Source organism: Schistocerca nitens, chromosome 1, assembly GCF_023898315.1.
Source record: "Schistocerca nitens isolate TAMUIC-IGC-003100 chromosome 1, iqSchNite1.1, whole genome shotgun sequence".
In the NCBI taxonomy this organism is placed as follows: domain Eukaryota; kingdom Metazoa; phylum Arthropoda; class Insecta; order Orthoptera; family Acrididae; genus Schistocerca; species Schistocerca nitens.
In genome coordinates, this window is record NC_064614.1 from 878622782 (window position 1) to 878647033 (window position 24252).

The window sequence follows — 24252 nt, forward strand, 5'->3', positions numbered from 1 at the left end:
ACTGATGGTATCTGCACATCGACGCCCCATTTTTAAAACACGCATGCAAAGAATGCGTAGCCACGGAAATCGCGCTTGCGCAGTGATTTGCCGTATTCAAACTCCCTCTGCTGAAAATCGCAGAGCGGCTCTCCCGTGCGTGCGCTGTACGCTGCATTTGTCAACAGTGCAGCCAGACATTACTCACAAACGGCCGTACTAGGCCAGTGTTATGATGGGCCTGTTATCAAAGAATCTTGATTTTCATGTCGTGATTTAATAGCAGCCAATGCAGGGTTCCAGGCTGTGCTCAGTTGAAATCCCGTATCCTTGTTGATTAGATTATCGACTGTGTGGATATGTATGGCTTCCTTAATGACGCAGTCCCAAAAATATGATGCCGGGGATAAAACTTCCATCTTTTCATAAATCATACGATGTCCTGTGTTCAGGCAGTGTTCTGCAATGCCAGCTTGTGGCCTGCAGATATAGATCTGTATGCGTTGGCTTGCAGTAGATGCTGTGTCCCAAGGTTTCATCTGCTTTCCTTCGTACCAAGACATCAAGGAAAGGTAAAGTACCATCATCCTGCACAATGCGGTAGTGCATTATGTATGTTAGTTCATAGAGCACAGGTGGTATCTGATCCTGAGAGCCTGTCGAGTGAAGTACAACATTTGAAGACAGTGTTCTGACAAAACAGTTATTCTGAGAGACAGATATGTAATGCATTCAGGCCCAGGTGAGTTCAATCTATGGAGCAGAATGAAGATACGAAGACACCCACCACTTTGGCCTTTTTGCCGTATTTTGGTGCCATGTTATCAAGAATCGGAAGAGTCCTGGGAAGATACGGAATTAAGTGTGTTTTTCAGCCATCTGCAAACCTGAGAAACCTGTTGTGTTCGGTTAAGGATGACCTTGGAATGAGGAAATGTGTTGTGTAAAAGATTCCTTGTCAGTGTGGGGCAGCGTATATAGGCCTGACATGCCGCACAGTACAAGAATGCTGCAATGAACAGCAGTGTCGTACATGCCTTCGACAACCGGAAAAGTCGGCAATTATGGAATACTGCCTGAATACAGGACATCATATGATTTATGAAGAGACGGAAGTTTTATCACTGGCATCATCTTGCACGGACTGCGTCATTAAGGAAGCAATACATATCCGTACAGCCAATAATCTCATCAACAAGGATACGGGATTTCAACTGAGCACAGCCTGGAACCCTGCATTGGCTGCTATTACATCACGACACGAAAATCAAGACTCTTCGATAACAGGCCCATCATAACACTGGCCTAGTACAGCCGTTGGTGAGTAATGTCTGGCCTCACTGTTGACAAACACAACGTACAGCGCACATGTGGGAGAGTCGCTCTGCGATTTTCGGCAGAGGGAGTTTGAATATGGCAAATCACTGTGCATGTGAGATTTCTGCAACTGAGAATTCTTCGCGCATGTGTTCTAAAAACAGGGTGTTGGTGTGCGGATACCGTCAGTCGTACGTAGCCACAAGCCAGGTTGAACCACCTGAAGATGTCGGGACAGTTGCTCCGAGGAAATATTGTGGAATTTGCACAACGGGATCCAGCAGCAAACCCGTGAAGACTATTTACAACACATCCGCTGGGAAAGCTTGAAGTGTCACAAAAGGATAATTGCTATGCACCATATAGCGGAGACACTGAGTCGAAGATAGACACAACACAGAGACTATCAGAAAGTAAGCTTTTGGCCAACAAGTCTGTCATTGGAAAGCACGCAAGCACGCATGAAACCACAGTTTCTGGCTTTTGAGGTGTAACAGGACTGACACATCAGGCTGAAATGGCCAAACCTAGCAACTTTTTCTGAATGCAGTCTGGAATACAATCATGGAATGTAATGTAACAAGACTGGTATCATGATTCCAGTTTTCTGGGATAAAACAATTAATGTCTTGAAATGAGAATGACAGAAAAGCTTACAAATAAAGATGGAGGTTTTAATTTGATCAAGTTTTGAGATCTAAGCACTCATTTTATTCAGTCATCTCGTCTGCTAGAGCTGGAAAACACCAAAGAGATCTATGTTTCATAGAATAATGACAGAAGCACAGGAAAACAAATATACATCAAAGGGTTTATTGATTACTGGCAATGAAATTAAAGAACAGCACCATGTGAACAGTATTACATTACCCCATTGTAGTCCACGCAGTAAGCAGTATAGAATTGTCATCGTTGTAAAACAAGAGTCCGCGTCAGGTGGAATGAAAACTTCTTTAACTGCATGGCCAGTCTGAGCATTAGAGCTCCATCCTGAAGTGGATTCTTACTTTATGATATGTTACTCATTACAGATGTCCTATGTAATTGTCACTGGGGTTAGAATCCTGAAAACATAGCATTTATTGTATGTTGATTGTTCTGAAATATATTAAGATACTCTGTAGTAGTATGCCTTAGAATACTGAAAGAGCTTGGGTTGAGCTGTCTGTTTCCAATTAGGTTGTCTATATATGCTTACTTTGTTGAACACTATTGTTAGAAGCAAAGAATGTGTGAGGACATAACTAAAGATCATGTGTCATAATGTTTGTTACTTTGTAGTTTGCTGTCCTGTATTTCAGAGGGCACTGTGTAGAAATAATTGGAATCAATTAGCATTTAGCAGTAATAATGGGATGGAGAACCCCTTAAGAGGCATTTATTGAAATGATCAGGGGACAAATTGAGTATTGTGATGAAAGGTTCATCTTTTCATAATTTAATCTTTCATGTTCTGTTTAATTACTCCATTGCTGTAGCTGCATTTACTGTTAGTTTTCTTGCTTCTCTTTGTGCAAATTAAGCCATAAAGTGTGTATTTTCAGATGGTGGCCAGCAAATTTCTGTATGATGATGGTGAGGAAGATGAAGTTTTCAATGATGAGTGGGCAGCATCAGCAGGAATTGACGTGAAAGAAATGAATCGTTTCGAAAGAGACTTCCTGCAGGCTATTGTAAGTTTTGTGTTGATATTTGATTTCTAACTGAAATTTTTCTGTCTCTCTCTCTCTCTCTCTCTCTGTCTGTCTGTCTGTCTGTCTCTCTCTCTCTCTCTCTCTCTCTCTCTCTGTGTCTGTCTGTGCTGGTGGCCGAGCGGTTCTAGGCGCTTCAGTCTGGAACCGTGCGACCGCTACGGTCGCAGGTTCGAATCCTGCCTCGGGCATGGATGTGTTTGATGTCCTTAGATTAGTTAGGTTTAAGTAGTTCTAAGTTCTAGGGGACTGATGACCTGAGATGTTAAGTCCCATAGTGCTCAGAGCCATTTGAACCATTTGTCTCTCTCTCTCTCTCTCTCTCTCTCTCTCTCTCTGTGTGTGTGTGTGTGTGTGTGTGTGTGTGTGTGTGTGTGTGTGTGTGTGTGTGTGTGAAAAAAAAATTATTGCAGATTGTGTTCTGTAAACAGAATCAGTGTATTTGAGATGTGGTGTTACAGAAGGATGCAGAAATAAAGTGAACTGATAGGAACCATGGTTCTCCACAGAACTGGTAAGGAAATATACATGGAGAACACTGAAAGGGAGAACTGGTTAATCGGTCACCTGTGGTGACATGAGGGAATAACTCCTATTTTACTAAAGAGGGTTGTATAGGGCAAAAATTGTGTTGTGAGGAAGAGATTGGAATACATACAACAAGTAATACAGAATTTTGGGTAACACTTTACACCTGGGAATTTACTTTCTGTTAGGAGCTGAGTTTATCATGGGTTAGTTTTTATATTGCAATGTGCCACACAAGAGCACAAGTTTATGTACAGTGTGCAAATAGTTCCCAGTGAGTGTCATTACATCAATACATACATTAGTAATTTTTGTGGATCATGCAGAGGGGCCACGTGGAATATGGAAAGAACTCAGATGTACTTATATTTGTATTCACCACAATAAAATAGTTATATTATAGTGTCAGTGTTAATTATTACTACTGATTATTGACTTAAAACTTGTAAAATTAAAACGTTGATTTTGAATTTAGATATTCTTCAGTGCCGTGAAAGAGTACTTTAGAACTTTCCCAACAAAAAAGTTCTTTACTTCAGCCTAAAATTGCGCTGAGTTTCTTCCAGTGGTGCATTCGATATGCTGTAACAGATGGTTGAAGTCATGCACCTGACTTCATTCTGTTTGCATGACTCTCCTTTGTGTAAATTTCGTAATTTAACAACATAAACACTTTGTCTGGCTTACTTTTTGTAAGATTCTCTGACAGCAACAGATAATAGCATTATAGCTGACGCATTCCTTTTGAGAGATTCAGCTGTTGTTTTGATATTTAAAATAATTCTCACTTATTATTCTGTCTCGCAGGCAAATTTACAATTGGATTACGGGTTTCGATCACTCAGGATCATGTTCAGATCTAAAGCAAAGTAAAACTAAATATGTACCATCTAATATTTTAAGTAGATGAAAAGGCAATAGCTGTACATAAATGCAGAATTTACCTAAATAGTTGTCAGCAACCCACCTTGTCTACTCAGTACCACATATCACATACTCTGTTTTGCAACTAGTCAGTATTTTAATTAGGTGTATGTTGGTGATAGGGGGAAGGGGAATAACAATAGAGGTTATACTGAAATTATAGAATGTACAATTAAATAAAAATTCTCGTTAAAATACTGAAAGTGGAGAAAAATGGGTATGTGAAATGTGAATGGCATAAAATAGTAAAATTATAAAAAGGAGAGGGGAGATTGGTAGCAGGCAAAGGTGTGTGTGTGTGGGGGGGGGGGGGGGGGGAGGGGATTGGAGCTTATTGTCAGGCTCTTGTTAAACTCATGACATCCCCACCACTCCCTCCCTGCTTCCTTTCACATCCTCCAATCAGCGTCACTCAGTTTTGCCTTCCCCTGTCCTACCTCCAACTTATACCTATTTAAAACATTGACTGCAGATGCAAAACAAAGTACTTTAATGAGTGATTCTGAGTAAACAAGATTGGTTGCAGCTGCAACTACCTAGGTAAATCCTACATTTAGATACCGCTATTACTGTTTCTACTTGTTGTAAAATATTAAGTGGTGCATATTTAGTTCCACTTAGTTTTAAATCTAAAGACGATCTTGAGTGACCGAAGTATGCAGTCAAATTAAAAATGAGCAACTGAGATGGAACAATAAATAAGAATTGTCTTAGGCAGTAGAATGTTCACCTTGGGCATGTAATCTGCTCCTTGCTTAACAGATTCTTAACATTCAAGTAGGTGAAAGGCTTTGTGGCAGTTCTGTAGTGACATAACTGATGTTTAGGGTACTATCTTGACACAGCAGTTGGAGCAGCAGATGAGCACTTCTAATATCAGAGGAGTGCTGTTGGAAAGCTTAGAAAAGTAATGAAATTTCCCCAAAGGCACAGGAGAGGAGCAGTGTAACCAAGGAACATAGACTGCAATTATGTATTTGGTGAGGGACTGGCGTGAATTTGGTAATGGAAGTTCCTTGTGAAAAACGGATAATATGAGTAAAGGTAACAACTTGTACAGTTGTGGCGTTGAGTAGTCAATAGGCACAAATTCAATATGAAAATGTTGTTAATCTTTTTAAATTTTTATACATAATGTCAAAGCTGTTTGTGGATTAAACACCTATGAGAATGGCAATAAATTATGGAAACAGGTAATATGAGTACTGAAGTTGTGACCCGATCTTGACATAATAAATTATTATGTTGTTCTGGGCAACTACAAAGCCCCACCATTGTAGCACATCCGGGATGACGGGTTGTATTGGGCCGAGTGAGTGATGGGTAAAGAGATGTGATCAGGGGGAGGGAGAGTTTGAGGGAGTGGTAACTGAAGGTTAAAAGGGAGTGGCAGCAAGTGATCAGAATAGTAATTTGGCACCTCTGAACTCACGTTGGTGCAGGCAGGATAAGTTGGTGACAGTACAGTGATTTGGAGGAGTGATCTGGGAGGGGAGATAGAACAGAGGAACAGGAAGTCTGTAGAGAGGAGGGTGTGAATGTAGATTGAAATTTGGATATGGAGGAGGGGATAGTGAAGAATGAAGTGAGGAGGATTGTGAGATTAAAGGTATGTTGCAAGGACAATTCCCATCTGTGTAATTCAGAGAACGTGGTGTAGGGGTTGGGAGGGGTGGGGTGGGGGGGGGGGGAGAGGAGAGAATCCAGATCATGCCACATGTACAGCAGCCATTCAAGTCGAGCTTCTGTGCTCAGCAGTGTGTTCCACCACTGGATGGCCCACTCCACCCTTCACCACAGTTTGACAACAGCCATTAATTTCGATGGACAGTTAGTTGGTGGTTGTGTCCATATAAAATGCTGTGCAGAAGTTACAATAGAGCTGGAGTCTGATGTGACGGATTTCATCGGTGGCCCTGCCTAGGATAGGGTATGTGTGACGGGACTGGAGTTGGGTGTGTTGGTTGGGTGCGTAGAGCAGGTCTTGTGCCTAGATCTCCCACAAGGGTATGATCCATGTGGCAGTGGTTTAGGAGGAAGTGTGGCTTAAAGATGGACCAGGATAGTTTGTAAATTGAAAGTGAGGCAGAAACCATGTTGGGAGGGCTAGGAAGGATTGTGGGTCGGGTTTTTCTCTTGCCTGGGCATGATAATATATACTCAAAGCAATGGCAGAGTCAGTGGTTAAGTGTTACCAGTCTGGGGTGATTTTGGGTAATAAGGGTGTGATCCATTGCAGCTGATTCAGTACACAATCCATTACAGCTGGTTCAGTGCAGAATAATTTACATCTAAGGTGTTCAGATTTGATCTTTAGAAGCCGCTGAATTCTTCGAAACCATACCAGAGTGGATAAGGTGTTTCCAGAATGGGTTTACACAATATGAAACTGCTTTAAAGGAGAATATTTTGTACCAGAAATATATTTTTCTTCATTTTGCAAAAATTTAAAAAGTGGCACTCATAATACTTTTTTGACTTCAGTGCACTAACTTTACTACTGATATAACACAACTACTTCTTGATATACTAAGACATTGGACAACATGTCATTTCAGTCTGTGTAAAACAATAAAAATAATAGTTCTCTCAAAAATGCAAGAAACTAACTTTTAACATCATTTCTTATCCGACATTGAATGTTACACATCTTTCTACATGTACACTAACATTTACACTACTTTTAGATAAAATAGTGTGCAGCACAATCTTGATTTCAGTGCTTTGGATGCTAATGTGCTGTAGTTTGTGGAATCCATATTTATACTTTTGTGAAATGAAATTATGCAGTGCACGTGTCGCAGAGTGTAAAAGATCTTTCCAAAATGCATTGCTTTTTGCTGTGTTTCATTTCCTGAAGTGCCGAAGTTCTACACCAGTGTATAAAACATTTATGATTCAAGGGATTGATAAGTTTCACGGCTCCAAGGGAAAGAACATCAAGGGACTTCAAAAAATGGTCTAAAACATGGGAAAATATAAAATGTGGGAAGTAATGTTTTAAGCTGTAAAATTTATGTGTAGGATATCCCCTTGCACTTTATGTATGACGTATGTACATAACAAGCATCAAAACACTTGTCCGGGACTTTTTTTATTATCTAATAAAGGTTTATTATCTAATAAAAACTGCTGATTTAACTGGAACTGATAACTGTCTGGGAAGTGGAAACGTTTGACTTTATTTCAAATGTCATAATTGATGTTTTTGGAAAGCTTGCAGCTGTCATACATTAATTAAATAATGAAATACTGCCTAGTTACATACTTTTTCATGCTTAGCAAGACGTGTTTCAAAATTTTTTTTATCATTGTCAAGTGCAAAAATGTAAATAAGTATTTTGTATGGCATTTGAATATGTGTTATTCTGCGTCTCTTGCACTGTACTCGTCTTTTTGAGGTTATCGGGTAGTGTCTCACATCAGTTATGTAAAAAGCCAGACACACATGCAAACTATCACTCACATTGTTTGTTTGTGTAACATCACAAATAATACATACGTAAATACTGCACTTGACAACAAGAATAAATTCTCAAAACGCATTTTACTCGGCATGAATACAATACATAATCGGTGCTGTGTTTACTACACTAAAAACATTTGAGCAACACAAAGTGAATGACGGTGTCAACTAGCGCTCCATGTGGGCATATGCCGAAACATGCTAAATATGGTTCGACAAAGGTGTCATGATGATCACAACAGTCTCGAAACTGCATTTGCACAGTAGAGACAGTTTGGAAGTAGTTGTTATTGGCATGATATCTTCATTCGGACGAACCTAGTTACTCACATCAGCCACTGCGCCACATAGAGCTTGGCAGCAGCAGGAGGTACGACACGAATTTTTACAACTTTTACTCGTTTATCCATTCAAATCTGCTGAATGACTTCCCTGGTGTCAATAAACTTAACCACTTAATATTTGTAAACACTACTGGATGGCCAACATTATGCCAGCATTGTATTTTTTCCACAAACATTTTTTCGTAATGCGTAAATCACGGGAAAATTATAAACATGTTGACACAAAATCAGCTGCAGATTAACATTTTGGGCATAGGAAATAGGATGGGACTGATAAAAAATGTCATAAACGGTGGGAAAATGTTAATTCTAGGAATGTAAAAGTGGGGTTATACTGTATTTTCAACTGGGAAATAGGGGATTTTTTCCCCTTGTGTGCGTATACGTCCCATTGATGCAATGTTTTGATTTATCAAATAATAAAGCAGCAAGCATGTAGCCATAGCCATTCCATATTCAGTGCCCAGCTTACACTGAGGATCTCTTGAACACATGCCTGAACTCAGTGTACCAAAAGCACATTCCACTATTTCACGAACACGAGAAAGCCTGTAGCGAAGAACTTTATTTTTCTTATCAGCAACTTTGTATGTACATCAGTCGCATAAGTTTTACAATAATGGAAACAACTCATCTTCTATGAAAAGGTGAGAAGTTTCCATTATGTTCTCGAGGAAGTGGTTTACCATGTGGGATAAGTAGAGTCCCATCAGTTAGTGTTTTTCTTAATACTGAATTCGAATAAATGTTTGTGACACTAAATTAGCCCTTTGAATCCATGTCTGTAGAAGTAAATGCGTAACGTAGTCTTTAAGACTGCAGACCAGAGCTGTTCATAATTGACATAGGAGGAACAGGTCACAGAGGTTTTATCAGTGTTACATTTTTACCATCAACAACTCCATGACAATTGTACAATTGCCATTTCCTTTCACCGTAAGAGTTCTGTGCTCTTAACTGTGGAGGCTCTGCAGCTGTGTTGTGCCTGTGCACTGACCTGCAGAGGCCTTGCTGTTCTCTGCTCTTTGTCTTTGCTGCATGCAGTGGTCCTGTCTGCTACTTTGTCACAACCCAATAGAACTGATATGGATTCAAATTAAATTAAAGATTACATTGCCAGGAATAATAAAAAACAAACAATGTTGCCAGGAATAATAAAAAAGACTGCCTAAGTCGAGACACTTGACAAGGTAGCTGTTAGGAAAGTCGCTTCTGCATCAAACCGTATCGTGGAAACAGCAAGGTAGAATGAAGCTATTAAAAAAACTTATAAAAAATTGTCACATTAAATAATGACAGTGTCACTCAAGGTTCTGTGATAGTGATGAGACTAATGTCAGTGGTTACTTCATTATCATCACTAAAAAGATGCGCAGCTGTATTCAACTAAATGTTTGGTGTATGTGATTTCAGTACTTGGGTAGCAAAATTATGCATTGCCTAACAACAAAACTGAAGCACCAAACAGGTGCAGAGGAAACTAAATCAAATTTCATGCTTTGATACTGTGTGATTTTATTTCAGTGAGTGAATCAAATTTACAAAGAACTTGACAGTATGCGCCCAGATACGTATGTGACATTTGCACCGTTGTGCTGTCAGGAGTTCCCTGGCAACATTGTTTGTGACCTGAAGTCATACTAAACACTAACAACACTAAGGTGGCTGTTCTACCTGTGTCAGAGTTGCAACTACAATAATTTACATACCTGCTGGTGATGTGTCCATGTATGCAGTTATATTGAAATCCAGCTATGTCTGCAGGGTCCTTCACTTTTTTGGTCATGCTATGTATTTAAGTTTTTAAAGTTAATAAGAGTGCTATTACTAGCATCAGAGTCCAAATTAAGTTCATCTAAGGAACTCTGTTTTTATCACATTAAATAACTTTCTCTTACTGTTTGCAATATAGCCCCAGCATAACTGCAGTAGTGTATTTTGATCACTAATTTTCATTCTCCCAAATCAATAACCGTTTTCCTCACCTTGATTACCAGGCGATTGATCAGAAAATACAGTAATTTGTTAATTTTAAGCCTACCACTGTTTTTCTTGTAGTGATATTAAGTGGGGGTTGCTGAGTGTTTGACATGGAAGTTGAGCATGCTGTCACATTAAATTCAAAAGTATCTCTTATAAGAGATCACTGATAGTTAATATTTGAAACAAATTGTGTTCACACAATGTGTTCACTTAAATTCAATAACAGTAAAGTTTCCCACATGTCAGAAATTCAGTAATGTCTTAAGGAAATTTGTTCCTCTCACATTACCTGTATTGTCTAAAAAAATTTGTTGCTCCAAATTTTATAAGGGAAGTGGTCAATCTGACATGCTGAAACCTGCCCTGAAATTTTTTGTACGAGAATACATCGAGAGAAATACTATGTCAGGATTTTACCTGCTAAGACACACTACAAATATTTAAAAAAAAGTTGAAAAAATTCATAGGTTGCCAGGCGGCTGGAGAAATGTGTATCACAGCCGTCACTGAAGAGGCAACGCATGCTCAACATGGCAGTCACGTATTCTGGGTTGACGGTTTTCATAGGTAAACAGATAACCTGGCATAGCGCTATTGTAATTTCAGTTTCCATTGATAGTTCCTCTGACACAGTTGTTCAGTGATTATTCGCTCGAATCTACAACTCATTTAATACCCGTAATAATTAGTGGTTGCCTTTAAGATATGTTTGTACATGCTTGCGAATAGCATCTGCCTTTGTACAGGTTCCATAGTTTCACAGTACTGTCAACCAATAAATGTTTTCGGTTGTCCAAAAATGAAACATGATTTATTGGATATAGGTTCCACCGTTTATGCAAAATGCTATTTTTCTCGTTACCCAAATATGTTTCAGCACCTCTGTGCCGTCATCAGTGGATTTTATTGAAAACTGTAAAAAATGAACATATTTTAGGTTGTAACTGATATAACAAAGTGAGGCCTAAAGAGTTTTTGTTCAGTTTTCTTCGTACCTTGTGATTTCATATTACATGTTTTTCAGGACCATCTGTATGGTGTCCTGCACTGATAGCTTGTCATCCGCAAAACAAATGGTGTAAATGTGAATTACATCAACGAGTTAACACATCCCTTTAGTTTTAGAAACCATGATTTTTGTGTTGAAAATGTTTTGTGTATATATTTGTTACTCAAGTTTTGCATTCTGAGAACACTGCGCGCGCGCGCGTGCCCACACACACACACACACAGTTAAGTACCTCTCTCTCTCTCTCTCTCTCTCTCTCTCTCTCTCTCTCTCTCTCTCTCTCTGTGTGTGTGTGTGTGTGTGTGTGTGTGTGTGTGTGTGTGTGTGTGTGTGTGTTTTAGGTGGCGACCAGTCTTAAAGGGGTATGTCCTTTGTGCATCTTTGTTGAGGTTTTTAGAGTGGCTGCCTTTTGATTTTTTGTGTCGTTTGTTTTTATCTGGCCTTTTGAGAAGGTATTTTTGGTGTTTTTTAGCGTTTGTTGGATGTGTTACGCAGTCAAAATCGTGTGCGTTTCATACGTGTAATTTATTAGTTAATTTCTTGACATTTATTTGAATGATGCCACCATTTCATTAGAAACTGTGGCAACGGGAAATAACTTAGGTGATTATGTGAATTGTGGTCTGAAAGGTGATTGTTGCGCTAATTGAAGTCCAAAACAAAAATGAAGGACCTTCCAAGCCCCCAAAAAAATGTGTACAATAATAGCTTTCAATGAGAAAGAATAGGCTACAAATTTTAAATAAAAGCGGGACAAAACTCATACACAAAAGCCAGTGTGCAAAGCCAGATTCGTTTCATAAAGTCTGAGCATAAATTGTATGAATAGAAAAAAGATTTACATGAAGTATGGAACATGTGCCAAAATGCAACTCACACACATGTAAAAGAAAATCTTTCAATTTAGTACAGCTTCTGAGAGACAGTGCACCTTTACAAAGGGAGATCTAGGTGACTCGAGCACTCTGAATTGCAAGTGAGGTGAACATTACTGATTTCTAGGCTTTGTTTTACCTGATTAAATAGATTCAGGAAATGATATGAAAAAGGAAGTCAGAAAATTAAGAGATTTACCTCAAGAAAAGGTGTGGATATGATAACATTGATAGATAATACTATAGAGAAATTAGTAGCTGACAAGAATAAAAAACTCCTTGCCACTCCCTAAAGTACTGCATGTATGGCCAGACAGACAGTTGATGAACACATGCATTACAATAATGTCAGTGGTAAGTATCAGTTTGTACAGTTTTGTATTTTTCCTCAGAAACCTCAGAGCAAGAGTTTTGCAGGAAATTGTTGGGCAATATAATTTGCTGTAGTTCTTTGTCATTTCAGGTTTGTCAGCAGATTTGTACTGCTAAACGTAGGACATTTGTGCATTGTCAGTTTGCAACACCAATTTTCATGAATTTGATCAAGTGTGCCTGGTATGTAGCAAAATATGCAGAACAATGGCCACAGCCATTTCCTACTCCATCCCAATTTTGTTTGAATAAAAGTAGTAATTACTATGAAGTCCCTAAATGCATTAATTTTTCTTTTATCAGGTGTGCCTGGTGTAAGGAAAATATTTGGTTTTGTCATTCAAGAGGCACTTCACATTTTTGTAACAAATACAAGGAATAAACAAGGAATGTATTTGTTTTCAGTAAAATATAAATCATTTAAAAATTATCATAAGAAATGGGCTGTGGGAATTGTTATAAAACATTTTATGTCTACTGATTAAAATCCCAATTAATGTAAGTCATCTCTAACTTACCATTATACATTGCCTTGATTTTCTTTCCTCTTCTATTGTCATGTGTAACAATTACATCAGCAACAATTTAGCTCTCAATATGAAGCACAAGTTATTCAAACAATTAATGATTTGAGGCATTTTTGGTGTGGCTTAATTGCTCACACTTCTCGTGTGAATACTTTTGGATTTAGAGCTACATTCTCGTCACGGCTGTGTCTACTTGGTCGCCGATTCCTGTGTTCGGCAGGAAGGGCTATACAAACCATTGTTATGTGGCTCTTTGTCCAGTAGATATGAGTAACTTTTATCATTTTTTACAAATAATTGCAGTCCGCCTTAGCAGCTAATATCTTGACACTGCAGTTGTTTTGGTGCATGCTTCCTACATGAAAACTTTTATCAGCATGTTGGATTAGACTATTCCCTTGTAAAATGAAAACAGAGTGGAGCTCTTCCAGAAGACACTGATACCAGTTCCGTCTTCGTACATTAAATACGAAGGTCAATGAAATATAAACAGGAGTTTATTAAGAAAAAAATTAAAACATGAAAGGCAAGAATAATTTATTTTTGTACATAGTTTGCCTACAATCTCTTTTACTGTGGAGTCCTTGTACGAAAGTTCTGTTCACTTACCATGTCAAATTTGGATAAAATTCCAAGCTTTTGATTATTGCCTCCATCAGCATAGTTGTCAGGGGCAAATTCTGACCATTGTGAAATTGACGAGGCTCTCACTTTTATACCCACTGAATGGCATCTGATTGGCTGGATTATGTCATGATACCAGAGAAATGGTGCGTACTGAGGTGGCCCCTCTACATCCATAGATTATGTTTGCTCTCTCTTTCCAGCATTGCTTGCAGCACCATGATTTGTATCATGTGGAGTGTACCTTTATGAAAAAGACTGCTTTAGCTCTATGTTCAATTTTTGATCCAACTAGTTAAGCAGCATTAGAACCACGTCTTTGGGGATACATATTTATTTCATAAATTATTTTAAATGGTAACCAATAGGTGACTAACATTCTGTGTCACATTTGTGATAAAAATGCTCAACCGTCAAAAGGTCTGTACTCAAAATGAAAATATGCAGAATGTAGGGAACATCATACTGTTATAGGAAATCAGAGGTGTAATATCGTGACAACATGAGGTCCGCAATGACCACCTAGATGAACTCAGATCACTACATTCAGCCCTATTTTAAATTGGACGAACATCCTCTCGATGATTGAACATTATCACAGTTAGAGCAAGAATATTGGCTCATTTACTGGTTGTTGTTGTTGTTGTTGTTGTTGTTGTTGTTGTCTTCAGTCCTGAGACTGGTTTGATGCAGCTCTCCATGCTACTCTATCCTGTGCAAGCTGCTTCATCTCCCAGTACCTACTGCAGCCTACATCCTTCTGAATCTGCTTAAGTGTATTCATCTCTTGGTCTCCCTCTACGATTTTTACCCTCCTTGGTGCTCTCCAATACTAAATTGGTGATCCCTTGATGCCTCAGAACATGTCCTACCAACTGATCCCTTCTTCTAATCAAGTTGTGCCACAAATTTCTCTTCTCTCCAATTCTATTCAATACCTCCTCGTTAGTTATGTGATCTACCCATCTAATCTTTAGCATTCTTCTGTACCACACATTTCGAAATCTTCTACTCTCTTCTTGTCTAAACTATTTATCGTCCACGTTTCACTTCAATACATGGCTACACTCCATACAAATACTTTCAGAAATGACTTCCTGACACTTAAAGCTATACTCGACGTTAACAAATTTCTCTTTTTCAGAAACGCTTTCCTTGCCATTGCAGGTCTACATTTTATATCCTCTCTACTTCGACCATCATCAGTTATTTTGCTCCCCAAATAGCAAAACTCCTTTACTACTTTAAGTGTCTCATTTCCTAATCTAATTCCCTCAGCATCACCCAAGTTAACTCGACTACATTCCATTATCCTCGTTTTGCTTTTGTTGATGTTCATATTATATCCTCCTTTCAAGACACTGTCCATTCCGTTCAACTGCTCTTCCAAGTCCTTTGCTGTCTCTGACAGCATTACAATGTCATCGGCGAACTTTAAAGTTGTTATTTTTTCTCCATGGATTTTAATACCTACTCTGAATTTTTCTTTTGTTTCCTTTTCTGCTTGCTCAATATACAGATTGAATGACATCGGGGAGAGGCTAAAACCCTGTCTCACTCCCTTCCCAACCACTGCTTCCCTTTCATGCCCCGCGACTCTTTACAGGGTGTTACAAAAAGGTACGACCAAACTTTCAGGAAACATTCTTCACACACAAAGAAAGAAAGTATGTTATGTGCACATGTGTCCGGAAATGCTTACTTTCCATGTTAGAGCTCATTTTATTACTTCTCTTCAAATCACATTAATCATGGAATTGAAGCACACAGCAACAGAACGTACCAGCGTGACTTCGAACACTTTGTTACAGGAAATGTTCAAAATATCCTCCTTTAGCGAGGATACATGCATCCACCCTCCGTCTCATGGAATCCCTGATGCGCCGATACAGTCCTGGAGAATGGCGTATTGGATCACAGCCGTCCACAATACGAGCACGAAGAGTCTCTACATTTGGTACCGGGGTTGCGTAGACAAGAGCTTTCAAATGTCCACATAAATGAGAGTCAAGAGGGTTGAGGTCAGGAGAGCGTGGAGGCCATGGAATTGGTCCGCCTCTACCAATCCATCGGTTACCGAATCTGTTGTTGAGAAGCGTACGAGCACTTCGACTGAAATGTGCAGGAGCTCCATCGTGCATGAACCACATGTTGTGTCGTACTTGTAAAGGCACATGTTCTAGCAGCACAGGTAGAGTATCCCGTATGAAATCATGATAACGTGCTCCATTGAGCGTAGGCGGACGAAACTAAAATGAGCTCTAACATGGAAATTAAGTGTTTTCGGACACATGTCCACATAACATCTTTTCTTTATTTGTGTGTGAGGAATGTTTCCTGAAAGTTTGGCCGTACCTTTTTGTAACACCCTGTATAACTGCCATCTGGTTTCTGTACAAATTGTAAATAGCCTTTCGCTCCCTGTATTTTACCCCTGCCACCTTCAGAATTTGAAAGAGAGTATTCCAATCAACATTGTCAAAAGCTTTCTCTAAGTCTACAAATGCTAGAAACGTAGGTTTACCTTTTCTTAATCTAGCTTCTAAGATAAGCCGTAGGGTCAGTATTGCCTCATTTGTTCCAACATTTCTATGGTTATTGTTTGAAATAAATTACAAAATAAATATGTATAGTAGATGATGTGGCTCTAATGCCGTGAAAGTAGTTGGATCACATATAAAGATTTATCATACAGCTGAAGTGGTTGTATTCATCTTTGTACATTTCTACAGCTGTGGATGGCCACAGTACAAAATTTGCTGTATGTGAAGTCCTCCTCCTGTGTCCTTTCTTCACCAAGTGCATGCTTACATTCGTTTCTCAGTGCAAAACTGTTGTTTCTATTAAAGTTGTTAGTTAGTTTCAGCTGCTTCACTGGTCAGTCCAAATAGTGTGACATATGTGTAGCAACCCTTGTTTGAAAAAACAAAATCTTTTATTTGTTTTAACAGGCGGTACTCAGCCAACAACGATTTTTTTTTTTGTTTGCAAATTCCTGTACTTCAGGTGACTGATGGTCAACGCAGCCATTGGCAACAGTCCATATAGACTGTCCCACATAACTTTTGCCATACTAGCAAGGAAAATTATAAATCCCTGAAACTCTCGGGCCAAGATTATTTTCAACAGGCTGCAACGTTTCTTTAATGTTCTCGGATGGCTGGAAGACCGGTCTGATTTGTTGGCTGTTTAGGACTTCACCTATCTCATTAGTTTTTGCATTTAAGAATGGAAACCACACTTCGTTTTGGTCCTCGTGGCTTCATTGAATGATTGCATCTTGGTTTACGCTACAGTGTTCACCTAATATCATGGATAGAATACTTGTTCCCATTGAACACAATCATTAGATGATTAAACTTTGAGTTGAGGTGGTCATTGTCCAACATAGTTCTGATTCTGTGTACAAGAGCATTCAGCATAGCTCTCTTCTGAGCTGGATGGTGGAAGCTGCACCCATTGACATACAGAATTGTATGCAACAGTATTCCTATATATTTTTTGACATAGTTTCCTGCTTTCGAAATTTATTTTTACCAGCGAGAAGAAACGCTTTTTATCACAGGATTTTTGAATGAAACTGGTTGCGTCGGGAGCCAATTGCATGCAAATCCCCCGATACCCTCATCATCTTCAAATTCTAGCCCTCCTAGAGCTTATTTGGTGGCCCAAACAAATGAAAATCACAGAGAGGATGATAAAGTTGAGTCCACTGCATATTTTAAAATTTTGTGACCGAGTTGAGTATGTATGGGATGTGGCATTGTTGTGGACATAATGGCCTCTTGAATCAGTTGGTTTTGTCTTTTGTGACAGTTCAGCAGCTCATGGTGGTAAGTAGCATTGATTGTGTGTGCACTGCTTGTGCAAAAAATGTGAGCTAAATTGCTTGACAGTTGAAGAAAACAGTTGAAAAAATCTTGCCAACTGAAAGCTAAGTTTGTTTTCACTGGGGCTGTCATCCCCTTTCCTTCGCTACTTCATACTGGCTGTTTCTACTCGAGAGTGTAGTGGTGGACATGTTTTGTTGCAGGTGATTATCGTCATCATTTTCCAACTCCAGTTTCCTGGGTGTGGTGTAAAAGTGCTTGCCATCTCCTCCTGTCTTCATAAATCTTCTGTCCCGGGATGCAGGTGGTGATAGAATCAAAAATGCATCAGCTTTCACAAACCTTGTGATGAGCTGCTGAAAACCTCCAGATGCAAAACTTCTGATTTGTGCTCAGAAGGTGAGGAGTCATATGGCACACACTTCGTGGAACTTTGTTGTTTGATCATCACTTGACAACTCCTGTAACTTATTCCGAGCTGTTCTGCAGTTTTGGATACAGGCACCTGTCAGTCATCTTGAATGTTTTGAACCTCCGGAATATTTTTGTCCATAATACTCATCCGGGTATGAAGATTGTATTTCTAAACTGCCATTTGTTCTTGTCCTTCCTTAATTCTCTATGGTGGGCAACACCCAAGTTCTTGACAATGTTTTTGGTCCCCAAACTGCACAGTCAATCTCTGAAAAATTTGTTGTTTGAACTCTTTAAGGAGCAAGAAATTTTATAGTTATGTACAGTGGATGGGTGCATCTGTTGCTCTGACTTGTGAGAACTACTGGCAAATTGGTTGCATGTGTGAAACAGCCACTTTTCCTCACTTGTAAACCACCCACCCACCCACGCACCTGACCCCATGCAAAGATACTAGAAGGGTGGACCCAGTCCTACCAACCACAGATGCCTAATAACAAAAATCCTCTTTATATTTGATTTACTCTTGTAATTTCTGAGTTTGGGTGAATAGAATGAAGTGCAAGATTACTCATCTAAAATTGCAGAGTATTTGTGCTTATTTTTTCTTATAAATGAAATATTATTAGAGCACATTTATATGCAATTCTTGGTCTGTGACTGGAAGATGATGCTGGGTGGAGATACCTCAGCCATAATACTGTGCAGCACTGAGAGCCACACAGATAATTAGGAACATTCTTGATGAAGGAAAATTGATAGCCCAGCTGAGTTGTAGACATGTCTTTGTATTACATCTTTTAATGAAAGGAAGTATCCAGTAACCCTGCTCAAGTAGTAGTTGACAGTTACACCTGGTGGCAAGGTGTCTTTTTTTTAAAAAAGGATGCAGAATCAGTTTTGTGGTTTTGTTGATTAAAGTAGTGAACACCCATTGATACGGTGACAAACCTGACAGTTTGAAAGCCTACATTGAGGAATGAAACAAACACTGGCTTCATTGTGCAGCTTCGTGAGACTTCACACAATAATTACAGCAATTTTTCTGGAGAAGTTGTGTTGGGAAACCCTGCATTATTCTCTGTACTGTTCCAGCCTCAGGCCCATTGACTTCTGGCTCATTGACATCTGCCTTTTCTCAGCTTTGAAGTGGGAGCTGTTTGAAAACCAATGCCTTAGATACAGCGGTGTGTAATGTGCTATTCAATAACTAAGATAAAGTTTTGTGGTTCATCAAAATGGCATGACATTTTGATGAGTGTTGCTTTCATCATCTTCTGGCTGTGAGTTATCTGGGTTATCTTCACATGTGTGATGCTATGGATTTGTCTGACCCCTTAGTGTCACAGGCTGGTGGGGAGGAAGGGCCAAAATAGAGTTCTGATGTGGTCACACAGGTCCCACTTCATGAGGTCTGAATGTCTCTTGGGTAGATGCACTTTCAGCATTGTGTGTCCAATAATGTGATTTTGGGACAGTGTAATGAAGGACCCAACAAAATTTGAGCTAATAGTGTTGTTGTAAATGGAGATCGTGGCTATCTGTGGATCTCTGCTGGGAACCTGTTACTGGATGCAATATGCTGAGACCATCCGTATCGTAGTCAGGTGACAAATGAGGTGAAGCCTGACTGACCTTATGGGACTAGTGTGGGCTCTCCCTCTGATCCCACCTGCATGTGAACTGGATGGGAGCAGACTGCTTCATGGCAACATGTATATATGATTGCTCAGGTGAAATTTCTGCACTTCACCAGATGATGATGGGAGTGCCACTTATCAAACTCATTGGGGTACTTGAGACCTTTATATTAGTTCAAATTTTCAGGAAAGGTGGGATTGTAATGTTTGTTTGTTTGTACAAGTGTATGATAAGAAATATTACGAGAAGGTGTTACTAAAACTCAACAGAAAATGTGAAAAATATCCCAATGTCCATGTATATTTTACACTTGAAGCTTATTGTAAAACTACCTTTGTATATAAAACATGCCTGCAAGAAGTAATTAACTTGGACAATGATTCATCACTTTGCGCATGGAAAACATATTTTGTCACTTTGTCTTTTATTTACATTGTTTCAGAATTGGGAAGTCTTTGTGAGTGAACAGAATTTTTGGAAGAGGCTCTGGTGTCTCGAGAAGCAGATTGCATTACAAGAAGGCAAGCGGAGAGGTTGGTTTTCTTATACAGACATGGAGAGACTTCTGGAATCTGTAGACATAACAGCATTAGTGAATGCAGTTCTTACAGTAAGTGCAATTCATAACTATTAACGATTAATATTGGGATGTAAACAACTGAGCAATATGAACAGTATGGTTGTTAAATCTCATAGATTTGAACCATACAATACTGTCAATACCAGTCTCCCTAGCTATCATGTTAAAGATTTCTTGATATTGGATGCTCTCTGAGTAGGTCTCAGTATTGAAGGATGGTTAAAAAACTACTGTACATTAATCTGTATGTAAAATGGCTGATTATTTTTATTTGGCTGCAGAATAAATGAGGTGGATAGTGCCAAGAAGAGGACACGTTCCAACAGTTGATATGGAGTTACTTATTAGCTTTACTCCTGGCTTGAAAATGTGGGTGCAGTCGGCTGAATAGATATTGCTACTAGCTTTCAGTTTTGACTGTAATGGCAGGTGTGTGCACTTGAATTGCTTTCACTGCATTGATGTACCTATGCCCAGTGTGATCCTCCCTCTTTCCACCAATAGATGATGCCCAAGCATATTTTTCCATCCTGTTGAACACAATACATTGGCAGCATGTGTGAGGTCTAGATCTAACAGGGTGCTAACACGCTGAAGGAAACTTCCATTCTTGAATAGGGTGGTGATGAAAGCTGTGTCCTGAGATTTTGAAACTAAATTGATAAGGATCTTTGCCCTTAATACAAAAGTATTTACTTTCTCAATGATCTGAGCATGCATGGTGGATTGACTGTAAGCTTTTGACCTGCTATAACCTCTCACCGTCTCTTGCAAACTCTGCAGAGAATCTTCTGCAGATCATGCAGGAATAACATCCTTAGAAGACAGGATGTGGCACTACAGTACAGCTACTGCCTAAGGCCTTCTACCAGAATAGCAGATACATGCATTTGATTTAGTTTTATTTTATTGGTTTATTAATTTTTTTGAGGTGTTGGCAACACATTAGCCAGGGTAATTGTTTTAAATGTGGATTAGAAAAGTAACTCTTTTTCAACAAGTATTCTGATTTTATGAGCAGTTGGCCCCTCTATATACTGGTTTTTATTTTGCCACACCTTCAGGATGGAGGGCAGAGGGGAAGGTCTTCAAATCAAGACATGAAAGTATTAACAGATGCATGTGCCTTTATTTAAACTAAACTAAACTCCGTTCGGACAGGCCATGAGGGCCCAACAGTACCGACCGGCCGCCATGTCATTCTCAACCTGCAGCGTCATTGGATGCAGATATGGAGGGGCATGTGGTCAGCGCACTGCTCTCCCTGCTGTATGTCAGTTTATGAGACCGGAGCCGCTACTTCTCAATCAAATAACTCCTCAGTTTGCCTCTCAAGGGCTGAGTGCAACCCACTTGCCAACAGCCCTCAGCAGACCGCATGTTCACCCATCCAAGTGCTAGCCCAGCCCGACAGTACCCAACTTCGGTGATCTAATGGGAACCAGGGTTACCACTGTGGCAAGGTCGTTGGCTGTGCCTTTATTTAGTGCAACTAAAGAAAAGGTGGGACATAGTGGTACTGACTAATGCTCTTTGCTTAAGTTCATCAAACGAGCCTGGGCACAAAGTGCCAAATGCCCCTGAATTGCAAATAAAATGTGCTTGATGTTTTCATGTAATTTGATGTGTGTTCCTTTGTTTATTGCAGTTGGGTTACAACTAAAAAATGACAGGAATTCTGATTGTGCATGTAGTGTGTGTCAAATACACCATCAATCCAAAAAGTTTAAAGACTGGATTAAGAAAACAGAGACAAAAGTGGAGATCATAGTTTTAATGCGTCAAGTTTTTCTACATTTTCTCCTGCCAGTTCAGTATGGTGTGCAGAACATTCACCATGTAAAACTCAGAAAATTTCTTTGCGATGTTGTTTAACTTGTGCATCACATTCATATTTTCTTCGGTCTTGGCGAACCACCAGTGACGCGTTATGTACTTTCTCGTTTTGTGGTAGTTTCATATTGTTAGAACTAATCTTGTAACACATGACGATTTATTTCAAGTAAAGAATTGTCTGAATTTTGAATTTCAATAAACTTGTGCCAGATGACCATGCATTGTCATTTTCATTTGGCAATCAATATATCTGCGACAAACTTGCACAATATTTTCTCTTCCTTAGAACATTCTAGAGAAGTCTTGAACTCTTGATTTAGAGACATTCTGTTGTGATTTGTGGCGCAACAATGTTGAAATCTGTCCACTACCTAATGCTGCATTTTCATGAGTGAGTGATCGAATGCACATTTTTTTTATTTACAATGATTGTTATTTCAAGATGGCACTGTATTTACTTTGCTGAAATCACTTACATGCTTGGGGTAGTACCACTCCAGGAACTTTCAGACTGACTGTGTGTGTGTGTGTGTGTGTGTGTGTGTGTGTGTGTGTGTGTGTGTGTTCATGGCACTGTATGGTAAAGAGGGGGAAGGATCAGGCAGAGTATAAGAGCATCATGACCAAAATGTGAGGTTATGTTTCCACTTGTTAAAATAAACTGAACACATGAAATTGATGCAAAGTCCTTCACATTTAAAACTTTAAAATGAAATTTTGCTATATAAGCAAGTGTCAGTAAATATTAAGTTTCGTGTTTTTATAATGGAAGTGTTAATGTAGTTACTCGCCAAGTACTTCAGGTATCAAGTACATAAAAAAAAATGGAAAATGTCACTTTAGCTTTCAGAAAAGGGTATTGTCCCAAAGCTTGGCAACATTTTCGATCTTGTGTATGTGGCTGTTACCACACAGTGCCTGAAATACTCTTGAGCTTAGTCCGCCCATTGTTTGTGTTCTGCTTGAGGCTTTCAATGGCCATATTTTTGTTGTAATTTTCATACCTTCTGGTTAGTAAAAGATTATTTTTTCCTCTTGAAAAGTTTCAAATGATAAATAATAGACTTTTGTTATTTTTTTAGGTGTCTGCTGTTTGCATAACAAGTTACACTGTAAGTGTTTTGGCTCTACTAGGATCTGCATTTATTGTCAGCCAAATACCAGGAAATGCCATCTCTCGGAATACTCAAGACGTCAGTCAATCAGCTGCTGAGATACCTCAGAATTTTACAGCTAACAGTGAGCAGGAGAATGCTGATGCCGTGGTTACAAATTTCATTCTTGCCTCTCTCGGATCATCTGATAGAGACAACACTGCTGTGTCAGTTGACTTCAATCATAATATTGTCAGTGAAATTGCAATGAAGTTGTCAGAACAGTCTACAGAAACTGTGGAAGGAAATGGAACTGGTTGCCCTGCTGTAATAAATTCCTATAACTTTGATGATGAAATTAGTTGGAAACTAGTGAAGAGCCTAGTGGACTGGTTTTGGCACCACTCGTGGCTACAAAATAATAATCAAAGAGGTCACACTTACTTTGACCTTAAAACAGCACCAGGAAATTATTCATATTCCTCTTTGCATTGGATAACATTTATTGCACCGTGGTCATTGAAAGTGCCGTATCATATGGCAGAAATGTCACCGGGTGAAGTAATCAGCCTTTTTCAGTAGAACAAGGAAAATAAAAAACATTAAATTTTACAAATGAAGATAATTGTTGTTAAATATGAGATAGAGCTATTTTTGGTAACTGCTTTTCTATGTACAAAGAATAAAATAAGTTTGTGCTACCTGCAAGTGTACTTGCTGATCAAATGCTTTTTAAAATCAACTAAGCCTGACTGTGAAATTCTTTGAGATTGTGAATAACATCTATAACTTTAGTCAAAGATTTCTTGTTTTTATTTCCTCTCTCTTGCCATTAGTTTTGTGAAATATATGAAAATAAGACTTGTGCCAAACCCTGTTGCCTTTTTGTCTTATTAGTGAACTGTGCATTTGTGCATTGCACCTGAGTTTTTAACTGAGCTTTGCACATTTGACTTTCTTGGTGAAATTTATATCTTTGTGGAGAGGAATGGTTTTGTATATATATATATATATATATATATATATATATATATATATATATATATACGAACATAACAGAGGGAAACATTCCACGTGGAAAAAATATATCTAAAAGAAAGATGATGAGACTTACCAAACAAAAGCGCTGGCAGGTCGATAGACACACAAACAAACACAAATATACACACAAAATTCAAGCTTTCGCAACAAACTGTTGCCTCATCAGGAAAGAGGGAA

General features: G+C 38.9%; 1 protein-coding gene across 1 annotated transcript in view; it reads left to right on the forward strand.

Annotated features, from left to right (window-relative positions):
• LOC126263717 (protein CNPPD1) overlaps nucleotides 1-23836 on the forward strand; it is a 44883-nt gene extending 21047 nt beyond the window's left edge. Inside the window, exons 4-6 of the mRNA XM_049960866.1 lie at nucleotides 2841-2969; nucleotides 19967-20134; nucleotides 23023-23836. Of these exons, the coding sequence (XP_049816823.1) occupies nucleotides 2841-2969; nucleotides 19967-20134; nucleotides 23023-23616 (891 nt within the window). The 3' untranslated portion in view covers nucleotides 23617-23836. The remainder of the gene's footprint in view (nucleotides 1-2840; nucleotides 2970-19966; nucleotides 20135-23022) is intronic.
• The last annotated feature ends 416 nt before the right edge of the window (nucleotides 23837-24252 follow it).